The following is a 16,402-nucleotide window of genomic DNA, read 5'->3' as shown; positions in this document are numbered from 1 at the left end:
GCACTTTTAAGGCATATCAATATTAATTACTTATAATGTTGGTTAATCCAAAAAATCACCAAATAATTTGTGAGTATAAAGAAAAACTAATTAATGTTTAAATAAGATTTAACTAGGATAGCTCAATCAATTAAATGTTAAATTATGTTTTTTAAATAGAAATAAATTTCATTTTATTTTTAATCCTCAAATATTTTTAATATTTTCTTTAAGTAAAATATTCAAATATATATATCTTTTAAATAAAAGAAGATAAAATAGGAGACTAGCAGGAGAGACATACCAAAGGCGATGATAGCTGCTAGCTCCAGTCCCGCAATGGCTATCTCTTCCTCTGTAGCTTCTCCTCTTCCCAGCTGTTCTTCGGTCTCCTCGCTCACCTTGAGGATTTTGTATTGCCCTGCTCGAATCCATATTGCAACATCATTTTCTAAGAAGAGCAATCGGGGCCTCGTGTACTGCTCGGTGACGAGTCAACTTGTGGTTGCTTCGTCTCGCCTTCCTGCTCGTATAGGACGAGCAGGGCGAAATGGAGATCTGGAGTTTTGTGTAGTTACCTTCTATAAGTTTGTGTCAATTGAAAACCCGGAGGGGGAAGTTCTCAAGCATCAAGAATTCCTTCAGGTGATTTACTCTTCTTCATCAATCGGAAAGGGTTAGAAACTTTCATTCTTTGTCCCTTCTTATGAAATGTACTCTGAGAGGCTTGGGAAAGAGTTTGAATCGTAAAAAGACAGACGAAGTTGGAGGATAACCTAGCATTATAAGGACTGTAGGACTGGTAGCTAAAGAAGAATAGAGGTTTTGAACTGCTGGTGCTGAACGGAAAAACTGAGGGAGAAGAGAAGGATGGTTGGCATTTTTTTTTTTTTTTGGGAGGGAATGGAATTGCAAATTTATTCAATCCCAAAACTAATTGAGCACAAGATAGACTCCTAATCCCCTATTTATACAAGGATAAGCATAACTAGATCCAAATCAAACCTTCTCATAAATGCAAAAGAACACTTGGAGACAAATCTTATTCCTAAAATCAAGCAGCTAATCCTAAATTCTAGGCATGACTTGTGTTTTCCCAATTCAAGGAAAAATGTTGCGAAATACTTGAAGATCTTAAGTAAACCCTAACAATATTGGTAAAAACAGCGAGAACGATCCACGATTTCAACGAGAAAATCAGAAAACAGTAGTTTTTCTTGCAATAATCAAAGATAGCGGAACAAAAATACCAAGATACAATTGATACTCAATTTGAAAGGAGGATTTCTTTCTCCCAATCCCTAGACACTGCTAGAGCCCAATACACCAAACTCCAAGAACGAAAACAGCCACAATAATTTGGATAACCCTATCTCTAATCTTCTCTTCCTACTTAAAGCATTCAATTAAACCTCCTAAGCAAAATTACCCTCTTAGCCCTAGCCGCCCCTTCCCTTCCTAATTGAAATCATGAGTGGGACCCACCCATGTTTGGGTGAAAAACTCAAGAGGGCGGACCTTGCTTGTTCCGCCTCTTGAACACATGGGCCGGCCCTTAGCAAAGGGCCAGCTGGACCGGTCCATGATGGATCACTCTAATAATACCTCCTCCCAAAGAATCATCTTGTCCTTAAGGTGAAAGGAGGGAAACTGATGCTTCACTCTCACATATGGTTCCCACATGGATTCATAGTATGGTAGGCTCTTTCATTTGATTAGGCAAACCTCCATCAACTCTAAGGGTTCATACTACCTCCAAGTCCTCTGCCAACGTCTCTGGTAGCTCAGAACTCGTTGCATGATCCCTAATTGCCCTCCTCAATTGTGATACATGAAAAATAGGATGGATGGTTGTTGTCAGTGGCAATTTTAACCGGTATGCCACCGCTCCAATCCTCTCTAGTACCTCAAATGGCCCAAAATATCTTGGATCTATCTTCTCATTTCTCTTGTTAGTAATTGTCCTCTATCTGTAAGGTCTAAGCTTCAAGAACACTCTTATCCTTTCCTTCAAATTGAATATCCTTCCTTTGCCCATCCGCCCGTTTCTTCATAATATGTTGCACCCTCAATAGATGCCTCATCAATCCAACATCCTGTCCCTCTCCTCCAAGTACTCCACTGAAGAAACTAGGGTGTTACACGCTCAAAATGCACCAGGTGAGGTGGATCTCATATGTATAACACTTTTGGGGTCATCTGAGAAGCAGAATAATATAATGTATTGTACCAATATTCTACCAATGCTAACCACCTAGCCCACAGCCGCGGTGTCTCTGACACAATGCATCGTTTGCCCATTTGTCTGTGGGTGGTAGGCAGTGCTCCTCTTCAGTACTATCCTCTGTAGTCTGAAAAGCTCTCTCCAAAAGTGGCTTAGGAATACCTTATCCCTATAGGATACTATCGCCTCCGGTATCCCGTGCAATTTGACTACCTCCCTGATAAAAGTTGAGGCCACTATCACTGTTGTGTAAGGATGCCGGGGAATGAAATGAACATACATGCTCAGTTTATCCACTACCACCAAAATCACATTGAACCCTTTCGATCGGGGTAATCCAACTATAAAATACATGGATACCTCCTCCCATACCCGACCTGGTAGCTAAAGGCTATAGTAATCCTCCTGGAGACATGACCATGTACTTGTTCCTCTAATAGATCTTCAATATGACTACTATCTTCTCCACATCATTTTACACCCCCTTCCAATATAATTCTGATGCGAGCATCCTTTACGTCTTTTGCACCTCTGAATGACCCCCAACAATGCTCTAATGAAACTCTTGGAGCAGACGTGGAATATGGACTGATGTCCTAGGCATCACAAATCTCCCCTGGTATAGGAACCTCTCACCTTTTGAAGAAATTCCTGGGTGGCTACTCCCCTCCAATAAATCAACCATAATCTTTCCCAACTCCTCATCCTGTGCACTCTCCTCCTTAATGGCCCCCCCCCCCCCAATTCAGAATCAGTGCTATCGACACTGCTATCGCTTGTAACCTCCCCATACATCTGGACAAGGCATCTACTGCTTTATTCTCCATCCCTGACCTATACTGGATTTCAAAAATCATATCCCAGCAGCTTTGACAGCCATCTCTCCTTGGTCACCATCCTCTGCTCCGACAAGTACTTCAGGCTCCGCTAGTCTATCCTGACAATGAAACATTGCCCAACAAGTAGGGTTGCCACTTTTGGATGGCTAACACAATGACCATCAATTCTCTCTGATAGAATGATTTAAGCCTGGACCTAGTTATCAGTAGCTGACTAAAATAGGTGATGTGTCGATGGCTCTGCATGAGTACTACTCTCAATCCATATCCTAAGGCATCTGTCTCTACTATGAAGACCTGAGTGAAATTTGGTAGGGCTAAGATTGGTACAAATTTTTTAGCGATGGGTCGATGGCCATCAATTCCCTCTCAAAGCCTGTATGTTCCCCAACGGTGCTAAATCATTGAGTTATGAATCAATAGGATATGACCGATGGGGCACAAAGCCCTCTGTTAGCTAAGGTGGATTCAAATTTCTCCTTTTAGGTAAATATTTATCCCATGTCTACAAGGTACCATTGGATAAAGCAACCCATGACTGTCGACAAGGTTCCTTCGGTTAGGTTGGGTCGACTACTTATACTAACTAAGTAGACTAGGGATTATGATGACCCGGGATGACAAAACCAAGAGATCTTGATCACTCCCCCACCATCTGCTTTAAATGCAATGTGGTAAATTTTTTAATTTTAAATATTAAAATACTAAATTATGCTGCTATTATACACAGGATACTACATATCTATTTGACGACTAGCCTTAATTGAAAGTTCTCTTTCACTATCGGGAGGGGTAATTAACTATAAAGGCTTGCGTCTATAGGAAACCCGAACTTAGATTATAAAGTCCTCGCAAAATGAGGGTGAAATATCTGGGTAATGTCTTATTTAAAACTCAATCTGCCTTCTGAAAATTTGCCTCAGAACTTACATGTTAAAACTCTCCTCGACGACCCAAAATGAAATGAAAGGGGGCCACGAAGAGGCCGGGGCGCGAAATTTCGGCACCCACATCTTCCAATAACACCCCACAATACCAACTTAATCTTCAAATAATTAGCTTTATTCAAATTCAAATTTGAATTTGAAGTCAAACTTTTATCTTATGTCCTAAATCTTCTCTTTGATTTCCTCCAATAAATTAGTAGTGAGCTTACAAAATTTGTATTTATTAAGATCTGGTTTTTGGGCAACTTTATCCAATCCTGAAAAATTAAAAAGAGAATAGAAAAATAGTGATAAAAAAGAAAAGGATGAAGAAACTTAAACAAAGAGTTAGCTCAATATTATAAATCAATTGGAAGTCTCCATGAATCTCTAACAAGATAGTTCACCCTTTTTTGCAAAGCATGTCTTCTTCTACTAAAGGAATTTTATTCAACTTCCTCTTCGTGAAAACCATAACTCGAACTTTTTTGGCTTCACTATTTTCCTCTATGTTAATTTATGATCTTGTGTCATCAAGTTGAGCTTATCATACAAGTTACCTTTGTCCTACTTTTGCTAGGGGCGTGACATACATGGTCGAATATATGTGAATGAGCAAGGCATCAATGCACAGGTAACTAGTATGCTAGACATGTTTTTAATTTTTTTTTATTATTTTCTGCATTGTATTTTCTACTTTGGGCCAAAAATATATTTGGCATTAATTCTAGAAAATAAGTAGTTACCACACTTGAAATTCAAAAGTTCATTGGTGATTATTCTTCAGCAGTTATGCTTTACACCAAAAAACCAAATATATCATTTGGTGAGTAAAACACTGTTCTCTTGTTTAATTATTATTTATATTATTATTGTTTTTGTTGTTATTGGTTGTTATTTGTGCATGTGTATGTGTGGGAGAGGCGATATTGGAATTGAAAATTATAAAATTTCCTTGTATTTTGCATGCACGTATTTGTGTATTCATATATTTGTGAAGAAACAAGTTATTGTTAAAGATACCCATGTCACATGTATCAAGATTTATTATTGATCGTAGCTTGTTAAGGGCTAGAGTTCTGTTTTCTGATAACTTCAATATATTTTTATGTTAAAAAAATGTCAATTATTTGATTCACTGGCATCTTTAAAGAGAAATTTTGTAAATTACATTTATTTCATATTTTTTTAACATTTAGATATCACTCAAATTTGATGATATATAGATGTTAAGTTATTTGGAAACTAAAATAAAATACAAGAAAAAGAAATATTATAATTACCATCGTTCTTTTTAAATTATATTATATTTTTTAAGAAACATGACATTAAACCACACAACCCTATGTTATATTGTGTAAAAATATGTTATTAATATGCAATCATTCACAACTTTCACTTTCCTTTTTTTGTTGTTTCAATGAAAACATATAGGGAATATCTTGATTGAAGATTATTAAATGCTCTTTTGCTTTGCATGTATTTATGCATTTTTTGTTCTTTTGTGCGTTTATGTGTGCATGCACTTGTTTGTGAAGAAACAAACTAATGTTAAAGGACTCTATCTTAGATGTGTCAGAATGGGTTGATGGGTGGGTTTAGATCCGACCCGAATCAAGTAAACTCAAATCTGACAAAATCCAATCAACTCAAACCTGACTCGTTTAATAAATGAGTAAAATAGATGGACCCGAACTCGACCTTCTAATAACCCAAATTACCGGAACACAACCCATTTACCTATTTTAGTTATTTTTTTATATATATCTTATCAACATTGAGTTTAAGTTATATGCAAAAGAATTTTAGGGAAAAAATATTAAGCATGTCATTTTTGGGTCAAAAGTGAGTTCGCGAGTCAACTCGAACTTGATCCATTTAATAAATGGGTAAGACCGACCCCTTTATTAAACAAGTCAATCCAAACCCGAATTTTTCGGGTTTGGTCTGTATCGGGGTCGGCAAATCAGGTTATTTATTGACTAACCTGTTTCGTATGTAGCATTGCTTTTTTATCATAATATGTTAAGGGCAATTTGGTTTGCTCACATCTTCAATGAACTCTTATGTTATCACAAAGTGTCGGCTATTTGGTTAACTAGCATTTTTAATAGCAATTTTATATATTACATATATGTCCTCTTTTGTTAGCATTAAGCTGCTGACCAAGTTTGATGACATCTAATTGTTAGGCTATTTTACAGCTAAAATAAAATACCACAAAAAGAAATATCATAATCACCATTGATCTTGCTAGTTAATATCATATTGTTTAAGAAAGATAACAGTGGACCAAACACACTGCATTTGATAGATTATATTGAACCAAATAACCCCGGTATTGTATTGTATGAAAAGTTTTATGATGCGAGCATTCACAACTTTCATTTTCCATTTTTGTTGCTTTAAATGACCACTTGTCCTCTGGGTACACTGAAACATGCACCGAATTTACTGAAGTAAGCCATCTCCGTTTTAATTTCAGCCATTTTGAAATGATTTGAATTTGGCAGCAGAAAACACATTTCTTGTAAATCACATAACTTTGGCCATTTAATTTTGTATGAGAAAAGGATCAAAATAGTTCTTTGACTCTTTATGAAGGGTCAAAATAGTTTTCAACTATATTAAAGGACTATTTTGATCCCTCAACCCCTTAAAGAGGAACCAAAATAATCCTACCATCGGACTATTTTGATTCCTTCCTAAAGCTTGAGGGACCAAAATGATCTTTTATTCTAGTTGGGGACTATTGATCCTTCATAAAGAGTCAATAGATCATTTTCGTCCTTTCCTCAAATTTGTAGTTTTCTTAGCATTTCAGAATTCGGTTCTTATTGGTTTTTTAAGAAGTAATTGAGTTATCATGTAAGCAGTACAGTGGTCCGATTGAAGATGCTCTAGCTTATGCGGATTGGCTTAAAGAAGATCCTAGATTTTCTGATATTCTAGTTCAAACTTCACCAGCTTTAGATGGTCATGCTTTTCCAAGATTGAAAATGCGGTATAAACCTTCACTTGTACAGGCAAGCTATAATTTACTGGTTCTTTCTCTATTATTTGTCTTACAATTTGATAGCATCATAAAAGCCTGTAAAACATGGAATACTCTGCTTGAACTGCCTTAGTTTATGGATTTTCTTAAGGATGTTTACCATATGGCCCTTTGGTTGACCACCAAAAGTTTTTTCTTATAATATTGAAAATTTCTTTTTATACCAAACTATGAATCTTGCTACTATTATTTGGGATGTGGCTATTAAAATAATGAATCTAGTGATGGGGACATAAGTTGAAAAGTCTACCGTCGACGTGGCCGTAGATCTATGGCCACGATTTACCTGATGTATTTCTGATTTTAGTATTGTCATTTCATTTTGATGTATTTTATTTCTGTATTTTCCCTTTTTACCCTTGCTTGAGGGATTGAGTCATGTAGTCCTTGAGGGTATTTGAGCCCTTTTATTTTATGTCATTGTATTAGGCTATTTATAGCCTTCATCTTGTACTTTTGATGGTTAATGAATGATATTAAGAAATTTTCCTGCATTTGTCTTCTTGAAGCTTTTGTGAGAGCTTGAGAGAGAGTTGTGAGTTTGGTGGAGCCTAGGAGAGGCCACCCGTCGTGCCCAACAGTCACCTCCGGTGGCTCTTGGTTTATCTCCCTTCTTTCTTTTCGTTTTCCCCAATATCCACCTCCGGCCATTCCCCACCACTAACCTCCACCTCCTAATCGCACCCGCCCAAGCTCAACCTCACCATATCCTCAAAACCCCCACCTTCCCATCATCCCGCCGGCCTCAACCCTAACCGCCGTCCTCCCCTTCTCCCACCACCATCCCCTCCACCAATCACCGGCCCCCCTTCTTGCTTTCTCCACTAATTTTGAATTTCAAAATTCAAAGTGGAAGTTTCCAAATTTTGCATCCGACGGCCAAGGCGTTGTGGATCTTCTCCCCTTCCCGTCGTCGGCGTGATTTCAATCCTTGGCGGATCCATAGAGATTTCTTCTTCCCGTAGTACTTGTTGAAAGGGACCAACGAAAGGTGCGTGGTAATTCACAACGTCTCTCCGGAAAGGTGATCTTCTTCCTTGATTCATTTTCTTTCAAATTCTACTTACTTTTATGAGAGTTTGTTCACGCAAGAGATTGTGTCTACCAATCGCCATCCATTAGTAATCGTAGGTTTGTTACTTCTTGGCTCTTAGATCTAATTGTTATAGTTTGGTTATGTTGGAAACTACTACTTATGCAATGTTTTAATTTTCTTAAGTGTTTTGATTTGGTTTAGTCTTTTGTGTCGCTTGGCCTAAACGGGATTGACCATTTATGAGTTTTACATTGTTGTTCTAATCACTAATAACGAAAATCTGAAATTGTTCTTAATTTATTTTGTGCAAGTTTCCGATCTTTGCATGTAGTCCTGCATCATCTAGTTACTATTATTATTTGCTGTTGAACTAAATGAACAGCAATGATTTGATTCATTATTTTAATAATCACATCCAAAACAAATTCATGATTTGGACCTTTTTTGAGTTGATGGATTAAAAAAAATTGCTGATCAATCATAGGACCTTAGGTAAATTTTCCCTTTTTAATATTCATTCTGTTTAACCTTTCTCATTTTTTAATATTAAGGATGCTAAATGCAAAATAATTGTTGTAAGGATGCTAAATGGAAAATAATTGTCTTCGTAGCTAACCCACAGTGTAAGTTGCCTAGAAAGTTCACCTTCAACATTGTTGCATTAATTTTTAAGTTTTTTTATTTATGTTATCTATTTTTCCGTCTTCTTTTCCTATAAACTTCTTCATTTATCAGCTCTTTTATTTTTTTGAAAAATTGTAAAGGAACCTAGTCACCACCAATTATCTTCTTATATCTTCTGTATTTTCTAATGGAATGTACTCAACTTCCTTAAGATGCTGCTAAACTTTTTGCAGTTTGAAGGTGGCATGTCTCACCTTCCTGTGTTAAACCCTACCATGCGGGCTACCCTGTTGACACCAGCTGAATGGAGAGAAAGATTGCAGGCTTCAATTAATCCTTTCGAGCTGCCAAACAAAGCAAGTGGCTCAAATCATGATAGAAGGTCACTACTTCTTGATGTGAGAAATGGTATTGTAACTGTCTTTCAGTTTGTTTTCTAAAAGGCCACTACTGCATGAATGTCAAATGGCAATTATGATCGACTCATCCAGAGAATGTTTAATGTTTATATATTATCTGAATCATGGACGCGATGAAATTGATTGGAAATACTTGAGTTCGCAAGTAACCCTAAGGGAAATATTTGAGTTCGCAAGCAAACCTATCACTACTTGGCGAAAACAGCGAGAATAACACAAAATCTGGACAAAAATCAGCCACCAAATGTTGTATCACAACAAGGAAATTAAAGCCAAATGAACACAAAAGCAAGATACAAGTTATCCTCAATTCGAGAGGAGGATCGTTCTCTTCCAATCTCTAGACAAAGGAATCTAGAGCCAAGACGCCACGGAACTCTAAGAGAAACTCAAAACATATATAACCCTAACCCTAAACAAGTCATACTATTAATACAATACTTCTCTAATTCAAAAATTCCCTCTCACCCTAGCCGCTCAATTCTCTCTCCAAAATTGGCTCCAAGTGGGGCCCACTATTGTGGGTGGCAAGCTCCAAAGGAGCCGGACATGTTCCTCCTCTTGTACACTTGAGCCGGCCCCTGACCATGACATTTCACCTAAATGGCTTCTTCAGGGGAAAGTAGAGCGGCGTTGAAGAACCAAGGTTCCACTGAGACACAAATCAGACATGATTCTGGATTCTTTGGCTCTAAACTTTAATTAATTAGGTTTGTGATAGGAAACACTTGGATTCACAAGTGTTCCTAGCCAAAATCAGTAAACTGCAGCAGATTTATTGCTGTCCACAGCAGGAAACAGCCCAAAAACAGAGAAAAACAAGAGTTTTACACGAGAAATCTGAGAAAAAACGAAGAGTCCCGCCTGGACCGGCTAGACCGGTCCACTGGACCGGTCTAACAGTTTGTCATGCCTAAAGGGCTTCTCAATTGCCAAAGTGTGTGGATCTTCTTGTTTTCAGGGGAGGGGAGGGGATGGGAAGAAATCTGTGAGCATTGTTTATGTTATAAAATACTCTAAATAAACTACTCTAAATATATTCCTGCAGGTTTGAGATGCTGGATTATATACATGGAATGTTCCAATTAAATTTATCCAGTGAACCCTTATGAAAAATTAGAAATTAATTGTACATTAGAAATAAACCTCGTGTCGACTGATTCTACCTTAGCATGTGAGAGAGGGAGGGAGGGTGCGCTAAGGAAAATAAAACCTATTGTGCAGGGAAGGAACTAGAAAAAAAAGAATTGAAAACTTTGCTCAACAGGTTATTGCAGAGCCTCCAAATTGGTGAACCTGAGATTCAATATCAAACTGCACAATTAGAAATAAATGTACAGATTCTTGCTATATCAACAAGATAAACAAGAGTCGAAACATTCTAAACTAGTCACACCAATTATAAATACCCATTAATCTAGATACACTACTAGAAAATTCATTTGATTAAGCGCAGATTTTGATGATTTTTTTGGACCTCAAAGCATTTGATTATTAGGCCAAAAAAGTTAATAATTGACTAAAATTATTTGAAATATGTTTTTAGAAAACTTGTAATCGAAAAAATGTGGTTCGACAAGAACCCAATATTACCAAAGCCTAGTTTTGAGTCCTATTGGACCTAAATCAAACAATTAAAAGCATAATTAAAAATTTCTTAAGTCCTTTTGAGGCATTGAACAATCTCTAAATTGGGCACTTTACAATAAAAATGAGTGATTTGATGAAACAAATCCAACAAGTTCAAGTCACTCGATTCTGTTTTCATTATTACCCTAAGATATCAAAAAGATATTACAGTTGAGGAGGCCCTTTTGTGGAGAGAATTCTCATATTTAGAAAATTTTAAAGCTCTGTCCTATGCTCGGAAACCCAACTGTCTTTCTTTTAAACTTTGCTTGTCCACACTTCTCCACCTCTTCTAGTCGCCTAGCCATCCTGATGGCTAGGTGGACAACCATGTTGATCGCCTTCTAGCACCTAAATTTCAATATTAGCACTTGTTGCCAACATCAATTGATTGTCATCACAAATCTACTTTTGCCCAATGCCGATTTCTGTTGTCACTCATTCTTTAAGATCAGTGCCCATTGGCGGATAGCTCTACTGTCTGACACTGCCCATCAGTATACTTGTCTACACCACCACCCTCTAGCATTCACCACAATCACACAGGAGACCCTTCTTCAACAGCGAATAAAGGTCAATCATTGAAACCTTTAACTGATTAAATGGGATTGTTTTCTATGGGATTTAGTCCTATGATTTTTAGTTTGGGTTATCTTTGTAAAAAAGTCAATGCCTCGTGTATTGTTGGTTGTTTATAATTGCGTATGTTAGATTTTATGTAATGCCAAGACTATAAACTCTTCCACTCAACTATCATGAATATTCTAACAAATATAATATTAGAAGCTATTAAGGCTTTGCATGGCAATGTGTTGCTTTTCATAAACTTTGAATGCCAATATTTTGATTTGTATGAGAAACAGAGAACGTACATCTTATCTTTTTATAGATCTGCTTGTCTATATATTTTATGTTAAGTTGTGGAGCATAATTAATTGCCCACAAAGAAATGACAATTCAATACTATGTTGCCCAATGCTGAGTTTCCCCCTCTATTTCATAGCTGCATGTTGAGTTGGCCTCTTTCACTCCTAAGTTAGTCACTGTCAAGTAGCATCCTATCGATTTTTAGAATCTTTTTCTGAAGTACTATTTTTTCATCTTAATAATAAATTGCTATAAACCACATATCATCTCTAGCTTCAAAACTTCTCAGATTTTTTGTGTTCATTCTCTGTCATCCATGAGCAGCTATTGCTGGGGTGCTTCCATGCATTTTTACACAGCATACCAATTTAGTCTTCAATTTTCTCAATTGTTAGGCCATATATTCCTCGTGATCGTGTTCCTTTTTTCCAAAGACAGGTTATGAATGGGATGTTGGCCATTTTCAAGGTGCTGAACGGCCAGAGGTGGACAGTTTCAGACACACTTCTGTTGGGCTTGCAGGTGAAGAGGTATTATTATAGTGTCATTATGGCAGGATTGATGAAACATCAAAGAAACACTGACATTATTTTTATTGTAGGATGAAAGATGAGTTTTTCTTAGTGTAATTTTATGTGGCACTCTCCTCTTTTTTGCATCATTGTAAAAAAATCAAGTTGTGTCTAATCATTGATGACAACAATGCGCTAAAACATGAAGTTGACCATCCTTCCCAGATTGAAAATCCAGTTTTCATAAAATGCGTTCTTCAAGTTCCTTGTATGATTACTCTCTTTTCTTTATATCCAAGGAGTTGAGCAAAGAGGTTTACAACTAGAGGTAACAAGACATGCAACTCTTAGAGCGGATTCAGTGGTAATGAATAATTTTGTACGGGGATGTTTGGTTTGAGCAAAACTTGATATAGACATATTGTTTCCTGCAAGGTTATTGTTTTTAGTATGGTTTGAAGTTTATGCAGTAAACTTCACTTCATAGTTCATTTTATTAGCAAATTCTTCACAAAATAAATGCAGTCAATTTAATCACATTTAATTTGGAATGATATAGTGTGCAAGCATTCTAAAGGAAGCAACCAAACCATCCAAGGTAAGGTTGAAGATGATTCTTATGGTGATGGTTTTCTTTCTTAATTTTTTGTTTTTCAAAATCCACAGTTCTTTTTAAATTTGATCTTCATTTTTTTTTCTTTTGGTAAATCCCAAGTAATTGCATTAACCAAGTTGTATGATCCTCCTACGAATTGTATTCAAGGGTGGACTCCGTATTTGGGTTTTCTCTCGGATGCTTATTTCCTCCAATGAATGGTCCTAGCCTGACAGCCGAGTGGTGATTCTGAGTCCGGCACTTTGGATTTTTTATCTTTCTCAGCTTATTTTGCTTTTTGTGGGTTAATGTGGCTTTCCTTAAGCTTTGTAATTTTTCTTTTTTGACTGTGCTTGCCTTTTGGTTATATGTCCTTTTTATCTTGGAATAAAATCTGTTTTGATTTAAAAAAAAAAAAAAAACCGAGACTTTTATCCAAATATATATAACAAATCTATTGTGCTAATGCTGCTTTGTAATAATAACGAAGTCTTTCTGCAATTCAGGGACATAATAACCTTGTATTATAGCTCATCATATTCCTCTTAGGCATTGTGAGCTGTTCCTGTAGAAAGGTCCACATGTACTTGTATGTGCATCTTTCTCATCCAGGTTTCTCTGCTTCCTGGATTTTTACTCCATTGGCGTAGTTGCACAGTGCACACTAATTCTTTGAATGTTCCTGAATCATGACATTGTTAGCAGTTGAAACTATCATGTTATTCTTTTATATAACTTATAAGCCACTGTTAATGTTGTTCTGTGGGACTGGCAGCAATGGCATTTATTTTTCTGATGTGTAGACCGCCACATTTGATTTGTTGGCTGGAGTAGATAAAGAGAATACGGACATTCTGATGTACTGCACTGGTGGCATTCGTTGCGATGTATATTCTACAGTTCTCAGGTGAAACATACATGAAAACACTTTTTGTTTTTTCAAAGAACTTTATCTTTGTTTTGTAAACTTTTTTAATGGCAGACAAAGGGGCTTCCAGAACTTATATACGTTAAGTGGAGGCGTTTCTCACTATTTGAAGAGCGAAGGATCTGCTGGATGGGTAGGAAATCTCTTTGTCTTCGATTCTCGCCTGTCATTGCCACCTTCTACCTACAATTCAAACTTAACTACAAATGTAAGATCTAAAATAGTATCAGAAAGCGAGAGATTTGCCAAATGTTACATATGCAGATCCCAAGTACTGGAATTCAGGCACAGAAACTGTGCAAATCTGGACTGTAACCGACTCTTTCTGTATGATATCAATGCCTAATAATTCATCAAACAGTTTGTTCACATTTAGGCTTCGTTTGGGACGGCTTTCTTACTGCTTCTTAAAACTATTTTTTTGTACAAAAATTTAAAATTTTTGTACTAAAAAACTGTTTTATGAAGCTGTAAAAAAGCCGTCCCAAACGAAACCTCAGGCTTCGTTTGGGACGGCTTTCTTACTACTTCATAAAGCAACTTTCTAGTACAAAAGCTTGAATTTTTATACTAGAAAATTAATTTAAGAAGCAGTAAAAAAAGCTGTCCCAAACGAACCCTTAGTCCTTACTCTTTCAAAGCTAAATAGTTGTGATATCTTGCAGGTCTTGTGGTAGCTGTGTCGAGGAGTTCAAGGGTTGCTGCTGCTCTGATTGCACCCAAGCACGTCGATTGAGGCCCGTTCTTCCTGGCCACAAGAGATACCAAAAGTGGCATCTATATCGTGATGATGATTTTTAGATGTACACTTAGGCTTCGTTTGTGCCGGTTTTTTCACTGTTTTTATAAGCAATTTTCATATGCAAAAATTTTTAGTTTAAAAAATTTTTGTACTAAAAAATCTCTTTAGAAAGAAATACGAAAACCGTCCTAAACAAAGTCTTAATTTTACTTGCATTTGCTCTTGGAGTTATTCACTAGCCTGTACTACTTTTAGTCTTATTTCAATGCAAATTGATGTGTCTTAATCATATTATTGTTAATTAGTAAAATTTTATATGACCTTACGGTTGACTTAAAAACCTTTGTTTGGTTTGAAGGAATTGATAGTTAGGAAATGAAAGAGAAATGGAAATGTCATTTGCCTTAGCCTGGTTGGTTGAGGCCTTTTGCTCCCAACAATGAGGTTTATGTTTTAAGGCTTTTAGCTTTTAAAAATTTTGTTTTTTAAAGGAAAAAAAAAATATTAATGGTTGTGAGGCACAAGATTACAACAAAGTGTGCATCTCACACTCTTTGGAAAAATTATTCAGTGCGGGCGCCAAATGCTGTCTGGAGATACACCAGAATGTGTCATGTCATTATGCACTTGGTATCACAGCTCGGTAATGTTGACGTCCTGTATAATCGGGCGTGAACCGCCCAGTTAATCTCAACCGCGATTTTCATCCGTTTGATTAAAATCATGCGGTATTGCGGTGAAGTTGTGAATATTAGGAAACATGTAAAACATCAAAACCTAATCGACTTTTCATTTTTCTACCTCCCGTAACTCCCGAAGCCGCGCCTCCTCCGATCCGCTTCCTTCCTCGCTGCAGCTCGTCCGTGCTTTGATCATTGGCGAACTGTCCAGCCAAATTAATCTTCCCCGTCGTTGCAGCTCCTCAAGTTAAGCTTAACCGTCGCTTCAGCTCTTCCTTCCTCGCTGCAGCTCGTCGGTGCTTGAATCATCGTAAGTAAGGAAATTTCTAAGGCTTCAAGAATAGTTCCTCTCTAATTTTATGCGTTCAACCTGTTTTTAATTTTATTTGAGACGGCTGCTCTTGTAATTTATTAAATATTTTATTTGAGAACGGCTGCTCTTGTTAACTGTCGAGTGTTGCTAAGTAATTTAATTTTAATCATGCTATTGTTCAGCTATTAGAAAACAACAGAGGTACATAGTGTTATAAATGAGGATAGAAGTTCAATTGCATTTGTCAACCCCTCGTTTGAGGAAAAAAAATCTGTCTAGAACTAGAACCAGTGTTATTGGTATGGATCCGATTCTGATAATGGTGAATATGTGATTGTTGTAGTGATCTTACCTAGGATCCTTTCCCTAATTTTAGCATAATTTATGAATTTCTTCAAAGCAAAATGGAATGTATAATGTTATATTTGAGCATAATTCCCTTAGAAATCCACCAGAAAGAAATAGGTAGCAAAAATCCAAGCCAGGTAAATTACTATTAACTCAATACAACTTAGGTAATGGATTTGCTAAATCTGTGTCTTGTGAGGGGAATTATTTACCACCACATATTTTTATCATTTATGTCCTTGAATATTAGTTATAAACTTAATTGATGCAATATTTATATTATTTGATTAGTTTGATATGAATATGAAATGTATAGTGAATGTATTAGAGGAAATTTTTTCATTCATTTTATAATTTTTAATAATATTATTATTTATTACGTCATCTGGTTCGACCCCGGTTCAACCGGTCGAACCTTGAACCTCCTTCTTCCGGTCCGTTGTTCGGTCCGGTTTTCAAAACGTTGGTTCTTTGTTCTCTCTCGCGGGAGCTAGTCTCTTTTTGGTGGTTCTTCTCTTCACACTTCAATAGCCTTTATTGTTCTTGTTAGTGGCTTCTCATTCACAACTATCTTCTCCAAAATGCAACTTGATAACTTATCTTCACACTCTCTCACTCTCACTTCACATTGTCTCTACATATTTGAGTATATTATTGCTTTTTAAGTATATTCTTACATCACTTCA

General features: G+C 36.6%; 1 protein-coding gene across 5 annotated transcripts; it reads left to right on the top strand.

The window, feature by feature from the left end:
- The first annotated feature begins 265 nt into the window (after nt 1-265).
- Nucleotides 266-14,606, top strand: LOC110112660 (rhodanese-like domain-containing protein 8, chloroplastic). Of its 5 annotated transcripts, none has more exons than XR_003701613.1 (8): nt 266-624; nt 4,549-4,602; nt 6,845-6,994; nt 8,917-9,091; nt 12,037-12,128; nt 13,509-13,592; nt 13,688-13,960; nt 14,299-14,440. XR_003701613.1 is itself a non-coding variant. In XM_020844961.2 (8 exons), exons 1-8 carry the CDS (start codon nt 292-294, stop codon nt 14,432-14,434), a joined length of 1,317 nt encoding a protein of 438 aa, XP_020700620.1. In that variant the 5' UTR covers nt 266-291; the 3' UTR covers nt 14,435-14,606. The 5 variants fall into 5 exon arrangements, 3 of the variants coding, with proteins under 3 accessions (XP_020700620.1, XP_020700627.1, XP_028553120.1); XR_003701614.1 differs by having other exon boundaries at nt 14,283-14,424; XM_020844961.2 differs by having other exon boundaries at nt 13,509-13,612; nt 14,299-14,606.
- Nucleotides 14,607-16,402: the final 1,796 nt, after the last annotated feature.

The sequence above is a fragment of the Dendrobium catenatum genome, unplaced genomic scaffold, assembly GCF_001605985.2.
Source record: "Dendrobium catenatum unplaced genomic scaffold, ASM160598v2 fragScaff_scaffold_908, whole genome shotgun sequence".
Lineage (NCBI taxonomy): Eukaryota > Viridiplantae > Streptophyta > Magnoliopsida > Asparagales > Orchidaceae > Dendrobium > Dendrobium catenatum.
Note: the sequence above shows the minus strand (reverse complement) of the source record. Positions and strands in the feature narration are given on the sequence as shown.